General features: G+C 48.5%; 1 protein-coding gene across 5 annotated transcripts in view; it reads right to left on the bottom strand.

Moving 5' to 3' along the window:
- Positions 1-24,317, bottom strand: part of GRB10 (growth factor receptor bound protein 10) — an 848,605-nt gene that overhangs the window by 635,330 nt on the left and 188,958 nt on the right. For 2 of the 5 annotated variants that reach the window (XM_069613407.1, XM_069613406.1), the window contains one exon: positions 7,708-7,842. The exons of the other annotated variants lie outside the window; for them this stretch is intronic. In XM_069613407.1, the coding sequence (XP_069469508.1) occupies positions 7,708-7,842 (135 nt within the window). The remainder of the gene's footprint in view (positions 1-7,707; positions 7,843-24,317) is intronic. 5 annotated transcript variants of the gene reach the window in all.

Below are 24,317 nucleotides of genomic sequence, written 5' to 3'. Positions count from 1 at the left end.
ATGCTCACAAATGTAGTCTACATCCTCATGCTGAAAAATCAAAGTGGTTTTTGCTGGTAAGAAAACTTAACTGAGGTGGATGATGGAGGGTGGTGCTATTGAACATGTGTTTCAAATGCACTACCTCGGTTTTAACGTGACACTTCCAGCAGCATGGATGTGCAGGAATTCACTTATCCTTAAACTTGGACCGCTTCCTTCCCAAACTAAAGTGTTGTACAACAAAACGAAATACTGCAAATTATTTTTCCAGACATCAAAGTCAATTGCAGGGTTGTATTTGGAAAGACTCTGGGCCTCGCCAAATTCAATCGTTAGGCATGAATTAGGAATGTTTATCTTTCAAACATCATTGGAGATTACTAAATAACTATTCCAAAATAATCAATCCTCTGAGAAACTTGCTATATGAGGATCTAGATGACATGCTAAGTAATGCCCCTCCACCGACCTGGATCCAACTTCGTGAAAGAATGCAACATATGGTTAACGATTGGTCTTAGTGCATCAATGGTATACGACCAATCAAAGCAGTAAGTACATATAATTTGCACCAAGAATATGCAGTTTTATTTTTTTAAATGCGTTCCATGTGAAAAAGCATGGTATCAATCCATGAGGTTACATTTTATTTAATCTGTTTTGTACCAGAGAGCGGATGAAACATTGGGACAAAATTGAGCTCGAGGGAGACACCATGTGTCGATTTTGCTCTGAAGCAAATCTAGTATAAACGTGTCAACATCTAATCCTTGCATGTTAATTCTATATGATTGGAAGAAAGAAGTTTAGGTAAAGATTGTTAGCGACACCAGCTTCAAAAAAACTGGATGAAATGCACGTGCGGTGAAAGTTTTTGATCATCTTGCTCACCAATTTCCTAACCGCAATTAATAAGGAATTGATGCCAAATTTGATTTGATAGTAACAATGATGCTTGAATGTGGATTCTCTGTATTCCAACTACTAGCATTTCTGCATTCAAACATTGCGCTGTGGGCCTAAGCACATTCTTAACTTTTTGCACATGCAATGTTTTGCACACTACAGCAAGGTAATTTGTGGCCAATACGCTGGTTCTAAGATGAACACGTTTTTAGGTAGAAGTATGCATATGGAACTGTTAATGTATTATTTTGCTCTGATTTTACTTCAAGTTGATCATATTTTGTAAAGTTTTTTGTACAAATCAGATGCAATAAATAAATTCATTTTACCAGTGAAGTAGTGCCCCAAGATGTGGTAGATTCTGGGAGTAAAGAGGAAGCTACATATTTCATACTGCCCATCTTCTAGTGGTGGGAAACGAAAATCCATCAAGAACTGATTAAAAAGTGTGTGGCTGAATGGCTGCATCGATATCTACAAGCCTCAGTCCACATGAAATCATGAAAGGCAGGAAAGTGCCATGGACACCCCTCTTCCACCTCTCCTCCCCAATACACCTTTTGAATAGAACCAATGAGCACGTTTTGCACAATGCATCCACAGTTCATGAATATGTGGAAGAATTGAGAAAGCATTTGCATAGCAAAATTTGGAAAACGCGGCGGAGGGTGCCAAATCATACCAAGGCAAGAAATCATCCGTTAGGGAATATGAAGGAGATCCGGTGTACACACATTTTGCGAAAGTCAAAGTACAAATGCCGAATTTATGGCATCCTGGCATTGGACAAAGTTTCGCCATTTGTGTACAGAATGACCAAGGATGGAGATCTGGCTGAGGAACAATTTGTCCATGTGAACCAGATCAAGCAATTTCGCCCAAAACCCTAAATTGAGGATAGAGCAGTCTGGAGAAACCAGTAGGGAGGGAGGTGTAAGTGTCATGATCTCTGCTTCCAAAGGGTCAGGACTTACCCAACTCCCTTGGAAGCAGACCCATAACCCCGGTTCCGGGTGCCGACCAGTCCCAATTGGGACCTTTTGGACCCTGTCCTGGCGCCAGTGGCACCAGGCTCATAAATATGCCCAGTCCCAGCGCTGGAAGCGCCGGGCTCATAATGATTGGGTGGACTTACCTGCAGCAGACCATGCTGCTTACTTACCTGCCAGTTGAGCCCCTGATCCTCTTCTGTTTGGGACTACTTTTCCTGTTGGGTGGGGCAGGAGCCACTCCCTAGGTTCAGAACACTGGAACTCTTCTGGAAAGCAGGAACTCTTTTCTTACCCAGGCGAGGCCGTGGAAGGAGACACCTAAGCACTACAGGAGGCCATTTAAACCACACCCGATGGATGAATCTTGCTTTGCGTTATTCTGCATTCTCTGCAGCAGAACGCTCACCGTGTCTTCTGATCCCGTGCCTAAGGGAACAAAGGCTTACCATCCTGGAATCCAGTCTTCAGCAGCACCTTTAAAGACAAAGAAAGAACAGGTTAGCACTACGGTCTTCAGTGGCAGCGCATCTCTTACCTGGTCCATCGGCTGTCACCAACGCCTCGCGCTGCATACCTGCATCTGAAAGACAAAGGCTTACCGACTCTTCGCACGCTCCGGAGGTCTTCGCGCTGCATTCCCACATCTGAAAGACAAAAGAAGGCGCGTTTAGAGACTTTGGGCAACTTTACTACTCACGTGCCATCACTCCTTCCCACGCCGAAATCAGCGGGTATCCCAGCACCCTTCAGCTTCTCTAAAGCTCCGAACTTGTACCTGCAAGGTAAAAGAGACAGTTAGTGCGCATCGTGAAGCAGGCAACAAGCGCTCACTTACGTGCTTCCAAGCGCTTCTATTCCTCACGCGGGTTCGATCCTCAACTCTCTTCAGCCCGCCATCCGCCATCGCCCTGCAAAACAAGAGGTATCATTACAAAAGAACTTTACATAAGTCAAAAGCCATACTCGCGTGCTCCTCGGCACCGCTCCACAGCAGCTACGCCTTACGCACAAAGACTTTTAAGACATTTGAAGTGCCCAGAACTTACCGTTCGTGCAGTAAACGACAGACAGCAGTCCTCTGAGGTCAAGAGGCCTGCACCCTTATCCAGTGAAGAAACTGGTTACGGCACCCTGCCCCCGAGGCAGATGGAGAGCTGGGCGTTCACCTACCTAAGGTGAGATCGTTAACCTTTGGGGTCCTACAGAAGAGGAGAGAGGCACCCAATAACCCCAGTTCATTAATCCCATATTTTCTATCTGCAGACATCTTACTCTCCGAGTCAGACACACAGTGCACAGAGGTCCAGCCCGAGGAACCAACCGTGTGTTACACATCACCTTTGAAGACACGGCATTCACCCAGTCAAGACCGGCGCCTCTGCGGGAATCAGGTGAGCGTTACAGTAAGTTGCATTAAAATCAAGGTGATTAAGTCAATGAATGGCAATAAGGTAAGCAACTCACATGGAATGAAAGGGGTTCATCTGATCAGAGTACGTGTGTTGGATGCGATGTGCGTGAAGAAATGAATGAGAAGGATGTTTACCAATAAACAAAGTGTTTTATGCCAGACATGTCAAAGGAAAAATCATTACCGCTTGGTACTTAACCAGTCTCTCCCCTTTGGTTTAGATACTCCAACTCGTTTCTTTAATCAGTGGGTTCCTGAGCTGGATGTTGTGATGCTGGAAATGCATTGGAGGGACAGGGTCTCTTAGTCCTTTTATCTGCGTTCGGTATTTTCTTCCCAGGAGTCCATGTGGGACTCCTGGCAGTGCAGCTCTTCCTATTTCTGGTTTGGTGTACAGATCCATGGGTGGGGGCGGTGCAACCCTGTACCCCTAGTGTATGTTTCTGGGCACCTGTGTGGCCCACAGAGCAGGGTATGGGCTGGTGGCAGCTCCATGCTGAATTTGACAGGTGCTCTGGGCATCCTCCATTTTGGAGATACCCAGGCCCTGAAATTGGGATCAGTTGATTCCTGATAGGAAACAAGATGGCCCCTGTAGCCCCTTGCTTTCCATTGCCAGTTACCCGTTTCCCAAAGTCCTGGGAAGCCCAAACTCTGTCCCTTCCCCCTGACTGGCCGTTGGGTGGCAGTTCCATATATGGTATTGTAGCGAAGTCCAAGCCAGACTAGCTGGAGCCTTCCCAGTGACTGTAGGTTGTGGGTACACACTCTGTGGGTGGGACCTGGGTGAACTGAGTGACCAATATGCACTTCTTGTTTTGGATGTCTGGTTTCTGGTATGAAACCATGACTGAAACAGCCCTGCCCGAAACTGGTATGACTGCAGTGTGTAGTTTTGAATGGCCGGGTACTTGTCCCAATACACATTCCTTGTTGCGAGTGTCCGAGAGGGAGGAGAATGGCCTGAATGAACTGTATGCCCGACTGGCTGACTGCCTGCCCTTCTGAGTGATTGGTTGCCTGAGTGTGATCCGGCAGAATGAATGAGAGATCAACTAGTATATCTTGGGGCCTCTCACTGCTAGAATTTGTTCAGAAGCTGAAGTTGAAACTGACGCTTGATCTCAACGACCGAGACCGAAGCATGTGGACTGCTGTCTCCCTTTGCTGAAATCCAAAAGCTGCCGAGCCGTCGAGACTGATCTAAGAGAGGACCTGGTTAGGCGCCCTCTTCCCGAGCTCTGAGGGACCATCGAGCATCGCCAACCTTCACCAAAGCTCTCTGGAAGTCAGACCCTCGACAGGCTGCCGACTGGAGACTGGGACCGCCAAGGAGAATGAAAAGAAGCAGATATTCTGTCCGTCGACCAGGGTTTGCAGGTTTGCTATAACCACTGGAGGCCCGAAGCTGTTGCCCAGAAGAGGGGACCGCTTGACGCCGTGCCATCGACGACCAGAGCCGCAATACTCCCTTGATTAAGACATTTGATTCCTGTACATGCTCGTCTGCACCGTCGACTGCCTTGTCCCACCGGAAAAGGCCAGGCCGTTGACACACCGAGGAACATCTGCTGGTGGGTTTCCCACCACCAAAAGAGCGTAGAGACGCCAGACGACTCGACACCCTTGCTGGGCCAAAGTTCTTCACAATCTCTTTGTGATCCTGTACTATCGCCATTGAGGTGCCCCCCCCCCCATGCCTCTTCCTTGCAGGATTTAGAGCAGTCGAGTAGCACCACCGGACTGAAGCTGCCGCCTCGATGCAGAGTTCTTTCTTCGAGGACCCTTTGACAATCTGTAGCTTCTGCTTTAAAGGGAGTCACTCAAGAAGGATCCCTCGACGCCTCAGAGGAACTCTGCTATTCCAGGAACATTGGGGTGTTAGTGTTATTCACTTCTAAAAGGTTTCTAATTGAAACATATATGGGCTGGGCTTGTAGTAGATCTTTACTTTACAGGTTGCCCAGGTGGGGGAATCCTCATACAGAGTTGTGACCTAGTTGCTAAAGTACCTTTCTGCCAATTATTCTAACCAACTCCTTTTCCTCCTATGTCTGTTGTTGGTTACCTTTATTAATTGATTTGTGTGACATTTGACCAGAGTACAGTTGATTCACAATGAAATCTGATAATTGTGGTACCACTTAGAATTCTATATATTTGCCATTGCAGATTAATGGAGCACAAAGCGAATTATTGTGAATATAACCTTGAATCCTAATTATATAAAGACTGTTTTAATACAGTGCGTGGACATTCCTTTGTGGGTGCTCGAGGACTACACTGTACATAAGAAGCAGCCTGCATCACCTCCTGAGAAGCTAGGCCTTGATTGCTCATCCATTGCTACCAACAATAGAGAATCTTGGCTGGGGTCCTCTGTGCCCCTCTTCTACCATATAGAGAGCAGGAGTACAGATATCCCCCTCTGGTCTTTACAGATGTCCATGGAGGAAGCCACAGAACAGGAGGGTGGAATCTCATGAGAACAAAAGGGAGGGATGTGGGGGTAGGAGGTGGCAGCAAACAGACATGCAAGCAAAAAAAAAAATACAGAAAAACTGCTGTTTGAGATACACAGGCCTGGCAATGCAAATGTCACAAATATGCTGAATCCATTCTGAATACTAATTGTTTTGTTCCTTCTCTCTGCTTTTGCCAAGTCTTTCATTAGTATACTCACAACTGATAGATAAAAGGAACAGATAAGGAAGAATTTCAATTAACATGAAAAAACATTGACGAAACGTCGAAATTAAGCAAAACATCTTTTAGCTAGGATTTGTACCCCCGCTCCCACCCCTACAAACCCCCTTTCTGTAGAGGGTACTGCTTAAACATGGGACTCTATGGGAGATGTAGGGAAAAATAGAGTAACCAGACCTTAGTTAAGGGGTAAATAGGAGGTGTGGATGTTCCAAGTGTAGTTGATTTCTTAAAACTAAAGTGCTTGCCAAGGTGTATCCCATTTCCATACTCAAAAAAATAGTCATAGGTGCCCCTCTGCGAGAACGAACACGGATAAATTACCTGAGCTTTGGGAACGTACCCACGAGAGTCAGCAGCCACACTTACGCTCACTGTACCTTTCACAAAAGGGGAAATATCCATTTGCTGGTCAATCTTGGTTCCGGCCACATGGGCAGTTCAGATTGCCATAGCATGTGTGCTGAACAAGAGTACCAACCGCAACCCCAGACACAGGTTTGTCTTGTTGGGCCTCAACGAGGTGAAGCTGTGCCTCAGAGCACAGTGAGCAAGGGCTCCATGTCTGGATGACCCTAGGAAACTTAGGGTGACTAAACCCAAGTCCCTTAAACAATAAAAAAAAAAGCCCCTCTGCAAGAAACAGCTAAAGGACTGGTTCTTTTGGACGGTACCCAAGAGTCTGCAGCCACACTGTTCATCCCCAACCGGCTATAGTAAACAAGGGGGAAATTGCAGAGGTCAATCAATGGTATACATTATGAGTGGTAATTGTGTTTTTTTTAAAGAACAAATACAACTGTGAAATTGCAGGTTCGGTTTTCTTTCCTCCAATAACATGACTTCAAAAGGGTTACATCTTTTCTGGTCTATAATCAATCTAAATTGAATGAACGCCCATTATATGGTTTGAGCAGATTATTCTCCATAAACAAAATACACAACTGTAAGCCTGCGTGGTAGTCTGTTGTATGAATTATTCAATCTGCAATAAATTGTATGAAAACTTGGTGTGCCTAGTGCAGTACAAGGTCTTATGGCCCGTGGGATCCAAGTGATACTGGAAAAGTGGCAACGAAAATATCGTCCATATCATGCTATAGGGAACTATGTAAGGGACAACCCTTTTGACCAGTGATACCAGAGTGAACAATCGAGGTCATCCATGAATGTTGACTCTAAAACACTTTGCAATGTGGCCTATTGTATGGATTCATCCAAACACAAGGAGAAGTTAAGAGAAAGATTACATCTTTCATAATTTGCTGTTTCACAGCATTTCTGAAAAACAAAATCAACTATGTAGCCCAAGTAACTAGTTTGCCTGGCACTGCCCATCTTGAGCTCATTGGAAGGAGATTTGGGGATGCCGCTAGGCACAACATGCCTGCAAATTAAGCATTAGAAAAATGCAACCCTGATCACAGTCCATGTTATCAAGCAAACCACCGTTTTGAAATCAGAAGTAAAGTTGGCCAGGTTTCGCTAATGAAGTGAGAAAGGTGCAGCAGACCTAGTGAAACATGCAAGACAAGAGGTGGAGAATTACTATGATTTTTTTTAAAACACCCAACTGTGAAAGTTTCGTCAGACATCCATAACCACATCTGGAGGTTCAGATTGACCCTGTGAGCGTTTACCAGCAGCCACAAACCAGAGTGAAGGTGGCCAGAGCAAGTCCCAGTGATGTGGTGGAGTGAAAACAGTTACCTTTTGGGCACCACATACCGCACCTCCAGCAGTAGCATCAGCTGCCAAAGGCGTTGCACTCTGTTCTGTGGCTGGCAATTCAGGAGTGGACCCTCCCGAGGCCTGCTCTTCTTTCCGTTTGTCCAGCTCCGATTCCTACATGCAAAGAGCTTGTTCAGTTGCCCATGATATGTCAGTAAATAAACGAGCACTCCAATACCATCTGCAACCAAAGAACGCAGAGGAAAAACTCCACTAGCAAGAGAAACAAATACACCTCAGCTGAAACCACTTATTGCTGAAATTATTGTAACAAAAGCAGCAGCACAACATTGCTTGAATGTACAGGGCCTTGATTTAGGCAATGGCAGCAGATTGTGCAATACCAATGAGCTGACACTTCTTGGTCCCAGGTAAATCCCTCGAAAGCCAACAGGTTCTCCTACATAAGCTGCACTTTGATGGCACTCGAGAAGCAGTTCATTAGATCAGCTTTCATAAAATGAACGCAAAGCTCCCCATGCTGTTCGTGAGAAAGTCATCCAGATATATATTTTTTTTACTTCCGATTCCATTTATTGTGGTTAGGAATCCAGAGTAAGAGCATGGCATGGTGAAACTAGCAACTTTAAAGTTCCCTCAAATTAGGGTTTGGAGAGGCCACCAGGGGGCGCGCAGGCAATGGCTGCCTGAACGTGCTGCTCTCCCCGAAGCCAGGCGTCTAGAGGGAATTGAGCCCCCCCCCCCCTCCCCCCAGAACCCCCCGGCGGGCCCAACACAGCGAACGGGACGAGTGAACCCTCAGGGCGCCCCGTGGGAGCAAGAGCGGAGCCAGACGACCCCGGGGTTCCCGAGAAAGGCCCCAGCGGAAGAAGGCGCGGCCTGCACATGTGAACGCGTCCGAACGGGCTTCGCACCAGAGCCCCCCTCGCCGTGACGTGAAGCCGGAGGTCCAGAGAGCCCAGCGGCGGCTCGGGAGATGGGCTCTCCCCTCCCCCCACCGCCCGGACCAGAGAAGCGGCGGAACAGCACCCCGGCCTGGGAGACCGTCCCGGAGCGCTCGCGGCTGGATCCGCTCGAGCGGAGGGGACCGGTGCTCGGCCGCCTCCGCCCCCACCGGGAGTCCCCTGGGCGGGCTGCCGCGGCCCTCTGGGTCCCGGAGGAGGGGGGCAAGGGGAGTGAGCGGCGCGGGGAGACCCGGGCCCACCCCCCCCGCCGGCGCGGGTGGGGATATCTCCCCGCACTCCCGGATAATCGCGGGGAGGACCCCCGGAACACATTGACTCCACCCATGGGGGTCCAGTCTTGGGCGCCCTGCCCCCCCCCTACGGACAGAAGAACTAAGGGTAGTCTGGGTGTGAGGCCCACACCCACTGTGCCCGCCCCCCCCACACCACGAGAGCCCTCGGGCAGGGCGTCGAGGCCGTGGTGCCCTCCGATCCCGCCAGCCCAGGCCACACGCGACACCCTTCTACGGGGCGGCCAGAAGAAACCCCGGATCACTGCGGCAGACATCGAGCGGGGTGTGAGGCCCCCACCCAGGAACGGGTGGGGCGTGTGCCTGCCCCCCCTTCACCCCCCCCCCCCCCAAGAAAAGACTAACCCCCAAGAAACAGCCAAGACCCATCTGTGCTGCGGAGGGAGATCGAGTACTGACCCGGAGCGGGCGGGGGTCGATACTGCCAGGGGCAGGTAATTAACAGATTAACTGGCGAGAAGCCCTACAGGGATACCGTTTCCAGGAGACCCCCAGAGGCAACATGAGCACGAACCCCAGGGAAACTATGGCCCAACAGGAAGATGCGGCCCCCTCGTCGGCAGCAATGGAAAGAGGCTTCGCCTCGATTTTGCAGGAAATCAGGGACATGCGTTCCGATATAGCCCAGAAGTTTGAAAAAATGGACCAGAGGGTGGACAAGGTCGAAGATAGACCATTACAAGTGGAGGCCAACCAATCATCAACAGCAGCCCAGGACATACAACTATGTATGAGGCTGGAGGCCCTGGAGAAGAGAGACGAGGAAAGGGCCCGACAGATGGATGACTTTGAAAACAGAGAGAGGCGGAACAACCTCAGAATTTTCGGAGTGCCTGAAGCAGAGGGGGAAACGGAGAGGGACGTCATTTGAATAGTGAAGGACATCATCACCCTCCTATTCGCAGAGGAGATGACAACCAAGCCCACATTCGACAGAGTGCATAGGGCAGGGGGCAGAGCGGGGGGCCCCCCGGTCAATCTTGGTCCGGTTCCACTATTACTCGGAGAAGACAAAGGTGCTGGAGGAGGCCTGAAAGACCAGAGAAATCACCTACAACAATGCTCAGGTCTCAATATACCAGGATCTTTCCTCCTACACGCTGGCCAAGCACAGACTGTGCCGACCCCTCACGCTACTATTCAAAGAAAAGGGCGTGCGTTATAGATGGGGCTACCCCTTCTCCCTGAACTTTGAATACATGGGCCAACGCTCAACCCTGATCACGGAAGAAGACATCCGGAGTGCTATTCAAGAGTACACAGTGGATCCGCATCCCCGGAGGGGTCCAGTGGGACCAGAGAACCTCAGAACGAACAGCCCCGGCCCGTCCGGAGAGAGGAGAAGGCGCACCGGCGCAAGGAAATTTCGGAAAATGAACACCCCATCTCCAGCAAAAGCGGGAGAACGACATGACTCCGAGGACTGAGAACGGGGGTGACCCACCGAATCCGGGACGGATATGCGCAGATTCGGAGTCTACCACTACTACCGTCCCCATGAACAGCAAGTACAGGGGACACATGGTCGGGTTACGGCCGGGGGGGGAATATTGGGGGCTCGAGGGGATGAGCTTTATGTGTGAAATGCCTGGCCGAGGTGGGCAGGCTGGTGGTTCGGCCAAAAGCCAGCAATGGCAGAACTAATTGGCAGGACGCCGGGGAGGGGGGTGGGGGTGTATTCGGGAGTTGGGGTTGTTCAGACATGGTTGGGACACGGGGGGCAGTTGGGGTGTTTTAGGCCCACCGGGGGGGGAGGGAACCACAAAGTAGAACCAAGGGAGCATGCGAAGAAAAGCGATACGAGGGTAATGACCGAGAGGGAGGGAATCTGGGACTATGGCTGATTAGTCTACCTGCCCTGGGAGTGGGCTCCCTTAATGTACGGGGTTTAAACACGCCCACAAAGAGATCCCTGGTCGGTAGAGAGTTCAGAAGGGCCAACCTAGACATCCTCTTCTTGCAGGAAACCCACTGGCCACGGGGGAAGGAACCCAAAATCCGGGGAGGAGGTATTGGGGAGGTCTTCAGTGCATCCCACAAAAATAAAAAGAGAGTGGTGGCCATCTTGGTAGCGAGGAACGTGGGGCTCGAGAAAGAAGCCGTGCTGAAGGACCCAGAGGGTCGCTACCTGATGGTGCGGGGATCCCTGCAGGGAGCCCCACTTACCCTAGCCGTTGTCTACGGCCCAAATGAAGGCCAAATCCAGTTCTGGGAGGAGGTGAGGGACAAACTCAAAGGCTTTGTCCAGGGGACGGTGGTGGTGGGGGGGACTTTAACATGGTCCTGGACCCAACCCGGGACAGGAAACAAGCTGGTCCCCAGGCCCCCAGGGCACCCAATGAGATCATGGCACGGGGCTTCCAGAGGGTCAACTCGGAGCTGGGCCTGGTAGACACGGTCCCGACCCCTAGAACGGACACCCCCTTATTCACCTACTACTCATCCGTGCACACATCATTTTCCCGGATAGATTATGTCCTGGTGGACGAGACCTTGTACCCATTTGTCACTGGCCACAGGGTGGACCCAGTCCCCTGGTCTGACCACGACCTGGTCCGAGTCATCATAGCAAGAGGGGGCCTTAATGAACACAGGGGAAGATGGAAGGGTAACTATTCCCTCCTGAAGGACGAGGTCCTAGCCCAGGAGGTCCTTGACGCCATTACAGAATTCTTTGAACGGAATGACAACGGTGAGGTGCGAACACACACCCTGTGGGACGCTTTTAAGGCAACCCTGCGGGGAGTCCTAATCCAATTGGGAGCCCGGAGGAAAAGAGAAAGGGAAGCCCAGGAGCAGCATCTGAGGGGGGAGGAGAGAAAAAGAAAAAAAAAAAAAAAAAAAAAAAAAAAAAAAAAAAAAAAAAAAAAAATCGCCCAACTCCAACCGGGAGGCCCCCCTACGGAGCCCCTAGACCGGGACCGGGTGGCCGCCCTGGACGACTACAGGCTCCAACTAAAAGACCTCCTCCTCCACAAAACAGAGAGAAGCCTCCACCTGGTTAAACAAAAGTATTACGAAAAAGGGGACAGGGCGGACAGGATCCTAGCTTGGAGGCTGAGGGAGGTACAGAGGAGTAGAATGGTGAAGGCAGTGAACAATGAGGTGGGGGAGCTGGGACATGATACTTCTCACATTGGAGGCCTTCCGCCGATACTACGAAAGGCTATACTCGTCTGAATACATGGGGGACGGGGGGGGGGGGGGGGGGGGGAGATCGAGGAATTCCTAAACTCCATACAGGTCCCGTCTTTGACTAGGGAGATGGCGGAGGGGTTGGAGGGTCCAGTGACCGAGGAGGAGGTGGAACATGCGATCAGTGGCATGAAGGTGGGCACTTCCCCGGGCGAAGATGGCTACTCAGTGTACTTTTACAAAAGGTTTCGGTCGGCCCTCGCCCCCCACCTGGTCAGGGTGTTCAATGCGGTTCTGGAGAGGGGCCCTCTCCCGGACTCCATGATGGAGGCAATCATTGTAGTGCTCCCCAAGGACGGTAGAGACCCCTCGGAGTGCTCCTCCTACTGCCCGATCTCCCTGCTGAATATTGATGTTAAGATCCTGGCCAAGGACATCGGGAGCCGGGTGGAGGGGGTCCTACCGAAGCTGGTCCACAGTGACCAGGTGGGGTTTGTTAGGGGGAGACAGGGCTCAGATAATATTCGCAAGACCATAGACTTGTTTCATTACGCCCAGGTGTCGGACCTAGACGCGAGCGTCCTTTCCCTGGACTCAGAAAAGGCATTTGACAGGGTCGAGTGGAGGTTCATGGAGCTCACCCTTCAGAAGATGGGCTTCGGGACACACATTAGGGACTGGGTGGCCGCATTATACAGGGCCCCGAAGACCAGAGTCCAAGTGAATGGTAGATTGTCGGACCCACTCCTCCTATCACGAGGAACAAGACAGGGATGCCCACTCTCCCCGTTGATCTATGTCCTAACTATGGAACCCCTGGCAATAGCAATCAGATCACACCCAGACATCAAGGGGATCAGGAGAGGCGATGTAGAATTCAAGCTCTCCCTGTTTGCAGACGACATCCTGGCCTATCTGGTGGACCCAAAATCCTCACTCCCCTCCATCCTGTCCCTGTTGTCCGCATTTGGGCGCTTCTCAGGCCTAAAGATCAACACATCTAAATCAGTCCTCCTCCCCATGAGAACTCGGGACCCAGGCCTAGACTCCCGGGACAGTCTGGGGGAATAGCGGTGGGGAAGACCTCAATCCGATACCTGGGGATCTTTCTGACCAGGGACCTGTCCAATCTCGCCCCCGCCAACTATGACCCCGTTATGTCACAGGTCACTGCCGATTTAAGGAGATGGGGCTCCATGATCCTGTCACGGTCGCATGACGGCAGTGAAAATGAATATACTCCCGCGCTTACTATACCTCTTCACCGCTCTCCCTACCAGCGTCCCCGACCAAACATTCAGGGTCCTCCAGAACGCGGTGCGCGAGTTTGTATGGAAGGCAGGACCCCGAGAACTGCGAAGGCCATTCTTACCTTACCTAGAGAGGAGGGGGGGGGGGGTTCGGGCTGCCGGACTTCCACCTTTACTTCCGCGCCGCCCAATTGCGCGTCCTCCTGGAACACATGAGGGAAGGGATGGGCACATACTGGTCGTACCTGGAGGACATGGACGCGCACCCACTCAAGGTACGTGACCTCCTATGGGCCCCACCTAAATTCATCCCAAACAGGCTCAAATCCCACCCAACACTGGGAGTTCTCTGGGCAATCTTGAGGGAGGGCCCCCAAACGGCACATCTGACATAATGGCCGTCCCCGATGTCATCCCTTTGGGGTCACCCACTTAGACTGGGAAACAGGGGGCTCCGTAATGCACAGTCCTGGTCAGATTCACGGATGGAATGGGCTGAACAACTGTTTAGAGGGAGAATTCCTACCATACGAAGACTTGAGGGTCGCCCTCGGCCCGGAGTCAATCTCCATATTCGAGTACCTCCGCCTGAAGGGTATCCTGTGCGATCATTCATGGGGCCAGAGTCTAAAGCGACAGATGACCCCCTTTGAGAAACTACTCGATACTGCAACCTCTAGGAAGGGGGCGGTATCTGCAATGTAAAAATCCTTAACACGGTTGACCTGGGGAGAAGGAGGGGGTTCCGCACTTTTTGGAACGACCTGGCCGGGGAAGAAATTTCGGAGGACTCCTGGTCGAGGATATTTAAAATAGCATTCCACAGGAACCTGTTCACAGCGGACATGGAGCACAACTTTAAAATCCTACAGGGTGGCACAGAGACCCCGTCAAACTGTCAAAAATGTTCACGGGAACATCCCCCGCCTGCCCGAGGGGATGTGACCAGGCAGACACGAGGGGCCACATGTGGTGGCACTGTCCGAAAGCGCAAACATACTGGGAGAGGGTAAGGGGTTGGATCGCTGAAGTCACGAAGGAACTGCTTCCCCATAATCCCCTGACAGTGCTGCTGGGCCTTCCCCCAGAGGATACGGAGGTATACAGATACCCGAGAATGTGGGAAACAATGCTGAGGGCCGGGAGGGTGGCATTGGCCCAGAAATGGAAGAGCAGGGAGACGCCCGCAAAGGAGGACTGGCTACACAAGGTTAAAAACATGTTCTTGATGGACAAATTAACAGCGATGATGAATGACATGAACTCTTTCCAGACTAACTGGTACGGGGTTCAGCAGATCTGGGGATGGGAGGTCCACTGATGCTCGGGGAGGGAACGTGGATGGAAAGGGGCGCCCACGGCCCGGGGGACAGCGGATGACATGCAGCCAAACACACAGTTGAAATTCTTGCTCTTTCCCGAACTCCGGTCACACAAAGTTTGCAACGCGTCTCCCTGTGAAGGGGGTTCTACTGGATCCAACTTAATGGGGGGGAGGGTTCGTTCTTTTTTGGGAGGATGTGGGGGGGGCTCTTTTTCTTTCCTTTTTTTTGGGCTAGTGACATGTTTATTTCATGGTAAAGCTTGCAGCCAGTTTGTTAGATTACGAAAATGTTAATAAAATAAAGTTTAATAAAAAAAAAATTAGGGTTTGAATAAGCTCGTAAAAGAAAGTATTAGTCAGCGGGCAGGGGCTACTGAGAGCAAGTGTCATATCAAGGCATGCACCCCAAAAATACATAGTCACAATTGCATCAAACTAGTCCAGACTAGTGAAATACTTTTTCTACTAAACAAGATATAGATTTTGCAGAAAACGTATGTGTGCTCCCGGGTTTATGGCTATTATAATGTATGTATTGTTAAAGACACGCACTGCAAAATGTGTAGATGTTTTGGGAAAATAAAGTGTTGGCGAACTTTCAGGCATTATTGCGAACATGCCTTCACTTGGCCCCAAAAATAAAAAATGTATGCCACACATCTAAACATCCACTGACAAATGTTTCTTGCAAACTAACAGGTCAAATTGTATTTCCAGAACCTGCATGTATGCTCCCAGACTCTGCTTCTGTTCCTGCAGTCATATTGCGATAGGGCACACAGGGAGGTGTAAGGCTTCGGCGACAAAGTACACTGCTGTGCAACAGAGTTACACTTTTAAGGCTCTTCCTCATCCAGTGCATTGAGTTTTGCCAACCCTTCATAATCTTAAAGTGTACGCCTGTGCTACGACTAACCAGGTGACCTCACCAACATTTTGTTGTACCCCATTCTTGTTAATTTACAAAAGTCAGTTTCGTGTTGCTTCGCATTCCGATACATTATGGCTTCACTTCAAGAAAAGAGCTACAATTCTTTGCTGAACGTTGGCGTGGTTTATGTTGTGTGTAGAGTATACTAAATACGAACATCTTTTGAGCTGCCAGAGCCAGGAAGTTGCATGTGGTAAAAATTCTAGGTTTCGGACTGTGCTCAAATTCCTGCATCACCAACTGAAGTGTGAGATCTTGGGCAAATCATTTTAGCGCACCGACTTATGTGAAAACAGGGATGTCATTTCACCAAAATGTCAGGGGTAGCGGAACTGACATCACACAACCCTTGACCCCCCTGATGACATCACAGGAAGTGATGTCATTTGACCCCACCCCAAAGTGATATCATGGGAAGCAGTGGAACAGGACCTTACACCCATTGACAAAACAGGAAGTGGCATCACATAGAATTTACACTGCAAGAAATATGGTTATGATATCATTATGTGATGTACATTTCATACCTGAATGGGTCACCATATGTATCGTTAAGATCAGTGTGTATAGGCCCATATTACCAAATTACTCTGAATGCAAGCAGACGTCCATGACCAGAGGATAATTATGTGTTATTATACATCACATCCGCTTAAGCGCTTTATATAGAAAAAATATACACCCAATATCACCCAACCTGTGTTGGTACTCATTTATCAACCTCAGACGGATGAAAGGCTGAGTTGAGTCGTTTAACAGACTAAATCAGTGACATACCCCCTGTAGTGTGCCTGAAATAAACCTTTAACGAGTCTAGCAATTATTGTATAGAATTCCAGAAAGACATTTGGTTTTCCTATTTTTTTTTTTATTATTTAGGGTCAGTGCTGAAAGTTTTAGACTTGTCGCACTCCTGTTCTGTTCTTATTTTTCTTTTTTCTTAAGTGGCCTGAACAAGAAAGCCAGCCACTCCATAAGTAAAGAGCCACATGGTGCTGGCCACAGCCCAGGAGCTTGCATTGCATTTTTTTTTTTAAAAGTCTTTTTTTAAAAGTTTTTTGTAGAGGTCGCGAGGGAGACCTAAGAGGTCGCAGTTGCGACCTCTGGCGACCCCTAAATAATAATTTAGGATTTATATAGCGCTACGAACCCTCAGGTATCTGAGCGCTGCTTATTATTACCCACGGTGTGTGGTGCTCATTTATCGACCTCGGAAGGATGAAAGGCTGAGTTTGGCCCTGCCAGGATTCGAACCTGCATCGGCAGGCTCGGCACTGATGTCAAAGCGAGCGCTCTACTCGCTGTGCCACTTGACCTTAAATGACGTCCCGGTGTGAAAGGTAAGTTCTTGGAACAGATGCCATCCCCATTGTACTCTAGAAACAAAATGTGCCACTCATTCTATTGCGCCATAAATAACAGACTATTCATAGAGCACCTAGAGACAATGGCAGTAGTGCACAGTATAAATAAACAAACTACACACCACAAGTGGTTTGCTTTTTGGTCACTCGTGATGATCGAGTATCTAAGCCTCATGTCACATCCTGTAACATACTTGTTATTTCACACAGATGTCAATGTATGTGCAAATACTGCATGTCACACAGGCCCTCACACAGAACCTCCCAAGGATATTGATAAATGGCATCAGTCTGTACATAAAAATTCCCTACATTCTTTTCAGAGGGAGCATCTCACTGACCTATGTTGCTGGCATTCAGCAGCATGTTCGCTACCCCCCCAGACTGTTCCCTGAATAGCCGGCCCATTGGGAATATTGTATATCCCCCAGTACGTACATTCATAAATGCTTGTTTTTCATATTCACACCAGAAAACAGTTACTCATTTTCCACACAAGTACACATTTAGGTGTGAAAACACAGGAAACCACACTGAAATTGACAAAAGCCCCAATTATGTACAGTCATGCATGTATACATACCATACAATTTTGCCTGGAGCTTGCATTTGGGCCGATTTACATACCCACAATGCTTTGCTTGTGTGGCTCTGTCCTGAGGTTTACTTCTAGTGATGGCTACCAGATATACACAAAACTGGAAAGATCAAGCAACACTGATGTTTCACAAAACCTAGGTTTCAAAATTAGCCATGCTGCAGGCCAGACAAACGTGCTCATGTCAAACGCAATTAAATACAATTTCTAGTCCTAGGAATCAGTCTGATTGCGTTACAAGGTGGGTAACGAGGTTTTGACATGAGGTGGAGAAGTGACCAGTCTGTATCAAGTGCACAGGAAACGAAGCCAAGGTAATAACGCCATAGTCCAGGTTAAGAGTTACACCATGTGGAATCGTGGTGCTCCCCGGCGGTTAATTGAGCACTTGTTCTTTCCAAATCTCAAGCAAGACTAGGACGAGATTGGCAGGCAAAGTTGTTTTAGGGTAATTTAAAGGATTATAGGAAGGACTCTGATGCAAATGTCCCACTTGGTAGGTACCATTCTGCAGACTTAATTTGACTTTGTTTTTGTGATCTTCACTTTCCAGCGCAGAAGGGAAGAAATATCTTTACATTTCAGCTTAATGAGTGCTCAAAACCATTCCACGTGCAACTGTATTACAATAGCTTGCTTGAACAACAGAAATGTTCAAAAGTCGTTCTTTTGGAGGCAGATCCTTGTGAGGCGAAACAAAGTCTCTTGTTGCACAAATTCATAATTTCCTCATTTTACCAATTAGCACGATTGGGTTTAAGGCATCAAAAATGTGCACTAGCTATTAGTTATAAGCTATTTACACAGAAATAGGTTACTCGGCCCAGCATGAAGGTCAGTTCTCCACATGCAGCGAGAGCAGGATCTATAATAAAATAAAAAAAAGTACTGCATCTCAGAGGCTGCCCCCATAGCTCACATGACGGTTCAAGAAATCTTAGCAAGCCGACAGTTACAACTCAGGTGGCAGCATGACATTTTGAGTTGCTAGAGGTCGCAGGCAGAAGTAATTATGGGGCCAAGCCTAATTTGCCTAGGACTTGCTTATGCTGGCATGGCACAGGAAGCAGAAAGATTATGGTTTGTAGTGGCTGGCAAGAGCAGAATATTGTAGCTGTAGTAAGATTGTGTGAACCATGCTATAGTCTTGCATTAGGATTAACAGTTTTCAGGCCCTGGCAGAAAATTACAATGTTGATTCTAGTGTTGTGTACCCTGGATGCAGCAGCCAGACTGGCTTCACACATTTAGCTGCCTGCAGGTGGTTTGAGGTGGTAAGCGGTCTTTGTGGGAAGGAATAAATAATCACTCGCTAGGTAGATTGGGCTAGCAGCTTATGTGCCTCAAAGCCACCAGAGACCAACATTTTGCATGCATTGCCACATATGATCAAATCTACATTCTGCTGCATTGACTGTAGGGGGCAGTTTCAATTAACCAATTTAAAAATGTTGCCATCAAATGACAATCCTGAGACCCAACGACGAATGGTTGGACACCCATCAATTTATAAAAACATCCCCACTAAACAGGTATCTGTAAATAAAAGGCAATTTCATGAATAGTGCTCTTTTGACTTATTGAATGAGTCAGAGGTCTAGACTGATTTCACACAGGTTGCACGGCTTCCTCTGGAATTGTAGGAGTAGTCTATGCGTGTCTGTATTCCAATGCGCGTTTCCCCATATGAAAACTAGGCATATTTCAACGAGCATGCAATAAGGCAGCTATAAAAATGCTTTCATGTAGGCCAGCTGTGGTTTTAGTGCTTAGTCTAATAAGTAGGGCCTCTTACAAAAAAAATTAATATAAATAGTGCATCCTGCGTGCTACTACGCGAGTGTGACAGAGGGGGACAGATCACTACATTGGTTTCTTCTGTAACCGTAACCAACAGTGGAGCGATTGCATAGCCCAAAACCATGAAATAAATCACTTGGAGATTAAAGAAACGAGATTTACTTTAGTAGTAAAAAAAAAAAAAGTCTCCTATACATCAGACCACAAAAGTGGACTGGTAAAACTATTAGTATCCCACTTTTTTGTATGAAGATGCGTCCATCTAAAATCTTATGCAAACTTTAGGGCACCTGGATCATCGGACAATCCAGGATTTGTAGGCCAATACGCATTTTATTCATCACAAATCTGACTCGGCATTCCAAATCTTCAAAACGGCAGCAATGTTAAGTACTGGTTGATGGCAGTCAAGGTTCCAAAGAAACCAATGCCCAGAACAGTACTAGATAACAGCAGGGGTCAGCAACCTGAGGTGTCGCATTGTGCGTCATCAGCCTCATTCTGGGTGAGGCGGGGCAAGTTGAGAAGTGACGTGAGACATGAAGTCTCTGTTGTATCAGTAAAGGAGTTGAGACCAGATATCCTGTGTGGGCCGCCTTACATTGGTGTGTCTTGTGCACTCATTTACTTTGGCAAATACTCACAGCAGAAAGCGCCAGTGCCGGACTAACATTGGCAAGGAAGGATCAACCCTTGCTACCCTGGTGGGCCTTCCTGAACGTCTGACGGAGCTCAGTGCTCTGAATCCTGGTCAGTGACTCAATTAGCTTTTCACTCGCCCTGGCAAACCCACATGGAGCGACAGGCCAGCTAGCACCATGCCCAACAGCCTACAACGTGGACAGATACCCAGCATTTGCAGCACTACAGCGAGTGGGACCCTGCATCTCAAAAGGGATGCAAACGACGCACTGAGCAGCCAAAGCCCATTTTGGAGGGGACCAGCCATTATAACCCCATTAACGCAGTGTACAGTGGATAGTTGAGCCACTGACCCATATGCCAAGCAAACAGTCTTTGTGCTCAAGACTGGGAGATGCCATTGCACATAAAAGACTTTATACAAGGCAGAGGGTATGAGCCCGGACACACCAGGACCCAACCTGTCAGGTGATGAACCTGCAATTACCCACAGAATTTGATCTCATCGACAACAGCAATCTCAGCCCGTGGTGGGTCCGCTGGGTAAAAATGACTAAGCATATGTAGGGGCAATGGCCCCATGGAAACAAGTGGAAAAAGAATACGGACCCTGGCAGTAGGGGTGTCCGTGCAGGACATTCTATACGCACTTTTAGACCAAGAAAAAGCTGTGTTTAGATTAATTCAGGAGGCGCTCGCCCTTTGCCCCGCTTACCAATGTGGATTATGAGAACTTCCACACCACCATGCAGGAAAGAGGTGAAACGTTAGACAACTTAGTCATGCAACTTGGCCCGTGTGATGAGTGCCAACTTTAGAAAGAACTCACTCCAAAAATCAGTGGTCCCCGATTGGGAAACATGGCGTGGACAGACTGCCATCACGCAACAAGTTAACATGGGAAGGGGACTGCATCGACAGCACCAAAGGACCAGGAATCTGTTAGAAACTGGCCCCAACCTCCTAAGACACCAGCGGAAGACCTGTTCCGGTGCAGGTATGAATTCCCCACAAGGTCACCTGCCCTGCCCTAGGCCAAAAATGTGCAGCCTGCAGGGGTCGATTACCATTTTAGGGAGGGCAGTATGCAGGAAGGCTCCCCCACAAGGGGCCTCCCCATGGAGGGAAGAGAACATCTGAAACATTGCTCAGACGACCCAAAGTCAGGTTGTGAATGCCAGAGATATCGCCCTGCTGAGGGTGACTAGCACATTCATGCAGGGCACCAGACAGAAGAGGATCCTACAAAACGAGAAATGTAAGATACGTGGAAGCGCGGTCACAGTCAAGAAGCGAATCTCATCTGCTCCAGATGACGCGCAGAAAAGAGTCTATGGGTGGGTGCTGGGCAACAAGGTCACAAAGGAACAGCCCCATATTGGTCCTGCAAGTCTAGACACGGACAGTTCTTGAACGACACTGGTGCGACAGTCAACATCATGAGTGAAGAAGCCTATGAGAGACTTCTGCCTCTGCCGCGACTGAGGCAGTCCACGTGGACATTCCTGTATGGCATCAACAAAATCATTGCCAAGCAAAGGGATGTTCACTACTGTATACATGCACAAGTGTCACACTGCCCACATCCAATTACACATGCGCTCTACTGAAGCCAACAGCGTATGTAAACTAAGTTTCACACTGCTATTGACATAATCCAGGTCCACATACTGTACCACAGACCATAAATATATAGCACTGGACAGTGATTTTGAAAGCATTTCCCAACATCTTTAAAGGCCTAGGCAAGCTTCGTTACTGCAAGGTGCTTCACCACATCGACCCGACAGTCAAACCAGTTGCCCAACATTAATGGGGTCTCCCCATTAACATCCAGAAGCAAGTGGAAGGGGAACTTGCATCTACTGGATCTAATCATCGAACCACCTGTACGTCCCACCCAGTGGGGGGGGGGGGAATCTCAGATTGTACTGGTCACAAAGAAATCTGCAGCAGGGTCCATTTGCCACCTGAATGTAGCCATACACCAGGGATGGTCACTAAGCCCCCCAGAAAGCGACATGATTCACTTTACATCTTGGAAGCAGGTGAGTGCAGATGCCCCAGCGACCCCATTTTGGGCCAAATTGTTTACACAATATCTCCAGATCCCGTATGGCCAAGTAGCCCTGCAACCACTTCCTGGTCTCCCTCCCACCTACCTACCAACCCACCCCCCATTGGCTAACTGTCCCGTTGTTGTCCCTCCACCCGGCAGCCCCTGCGGCTAAGGGCCCCAAGGCCAAGGGTGGCTCCGACATTGGTGGCTCCAAGAAGTGTCTGCAGGTGTCAGCAGGGGAAGCCAAGCTAACAGACACCAACAAAACCGCGAGTGTGGCATGGGTGGGGTGTACAACAATTACTCCACTCCAGAAAGCCCCCCCGTCACTCTACCTTACCTTCCATAACGTAGACTGCCATAGACTTCAACAATACATACTTAGGAAGACTTCTGAGCACTAAAAATGGATTGTAAATGTTGCCTTGTGATGCATATTAATTTACTTGCCATTTTAGCTAATGCCACACATGTAGGAAACTGAACTTTAGCTTGCACCGCATCTGGATAGAAATGTGCCCATTAACGCACCTTGGTTGAATTTAGAAGTACGCCTAATATCCTCTCGGTACAAAAGTTCAATTTAGAAGTGTGCTTATTAACATGCCCTGGTTGACTTTAGAAGTGTGCCTAATAAGATACCCTCGTTGAATTTTGAAAGGTGCCTAATATCCCATCTGTGCAAAGTTGAATCTAGAAGTGTGCCTAATATGCTCTCGGTGCAAAGTTGAATCTAGAAATGTGCCTATTAGCGTGCCTTGGTTGAATCTAGAAGTGCGCCTAATATCCTCTGTGCAAAGTTGAATTTAGAAGTGTGCATATTAACATGCCCTGGTTGACTTTAGAAGTGTGCCTAATAGAGTGTCCTCGTTGAATCTTGAAGTGTGCCTAATACCCTCTCTCCGCAAAGTTGAATTTAGAAGTATGCCTCTTAGCGTGCCTTGGCTGAATTTAGAAGTATGCCTAATATCCTCTCAGTACAAAGTTGAATTTAGTAATGTGCCTAATAACGTGCCAAATAACATGCCCTGGTTTGAATTTAGAAGTGTGCCTGATATCTTGTCTGTGCAGAGTTGAATTTAGCAGTGTACCTATTAGCGCGCCTTGGTTGAATTTAGAAGTGCGCTTAATATCCTCTGTGCAAAGCTGAATTTTAGAAGGGTGCCTAATAACGTGCCCTGGTTGAATCTAGAAGTGTGCCCATTAGCGTGCCTTAGTTTAATATCCTCACTGTGCAAATTTAAATTTGCAAAGTTGTTTGTTGCCTATTATCCCTTTTGCGCAAAGTTGAAGTTAGAAGTGTGCCTTTTAGCATGCCTTGGCTGATTTTAGAAGTGTGCCCAATAGCCTCTCGGTACAAAGTTGATTCTAGAAGTGGATTTGACAGTATCCCCCCAATAACGTCACTACGACAAAGTCTAGAAAGTCGGTCCTATATCGTGTGAGCGGGTGAAGTGGATACCCTATATCGGGTGAAGTATGTGGCTGGACGGATTAAGTGATGTAGAACGGGTGAAGTGGGTGGAACGGGTGAAGTAGGTGAATGAACGGGTGATGTGCTTGGAACCGGCGAAGTGGGCATAACTAATTAAGTGCATGGAACAAGTGAAATGGGTGCAATTAGAAGTGAATGGAACATGTGAAGATGATGTGTATGGATGATGCATGGAGAAAGGATAACGTGGGTAGAACGAATGAGGAGCGCATGGGAGTGCATGGAACGGATGGGAGCACATGGCGTGACGTTGGAATGGAATGGTTTGGAGGGCATGGAACGTCTGAAAGCTTTGAAAGGAACGGTCTGAGTGCTTGGAACGGGCGTAATGCACGGAACAGTTGGAGTACATGGAACGGATGAAGTTCATGGAACTATTGGTGTGCCTGATCTCAAGCACCTACAGTAAACCACCATATTCACATCTCCACGCTTACTCTCTTCTTTACACCACCACTCAAATAGAACAGCGATACTATGACACCATTCGGTATAGCGGTTCTCATACCAACATCTGCCTCAAACTCCCCATCACTCTAACTAAACACTGCTGGTTACACACCCCCAAGGCAGGCGTTCTCAGGCCCAACGCAGCCACAATTCGGTCTGGATAAATCCTGTCAGAACGAACACATACTATTGACCTCTCAACCACCACACCTACCGCTAAGAAGCAGCTATTTCACAAATGCCACACCAGCTGTACACATCAGGTGCTCACACGCGGCTTTGACTGTCTCTACTGATTTGAACTTCGGTTCCCAAGGGCGATCAA

The sequence above is a fragment of the Ambystoma mexicanum genome, chromosome 5p (genome assembly GCF_040938575.1).
Source record: "Ambystoma mexicanum isolate Mex_15411 chromosome 5p, UKY_AmexF1_1, whole genome shotgun sequence".
Lineage (NCBI taxonomy): Eukaryota > Metazoa > Chordata > Amphibia > Caudata > Ambystomatidae > Ambystoma > Ambystoma mexicanum.
The sequence above is the reverse complement of the archived record's forward strand: the minus strand, read 5'-3'. Positions and strand labels throughout refer to the sequence as shown.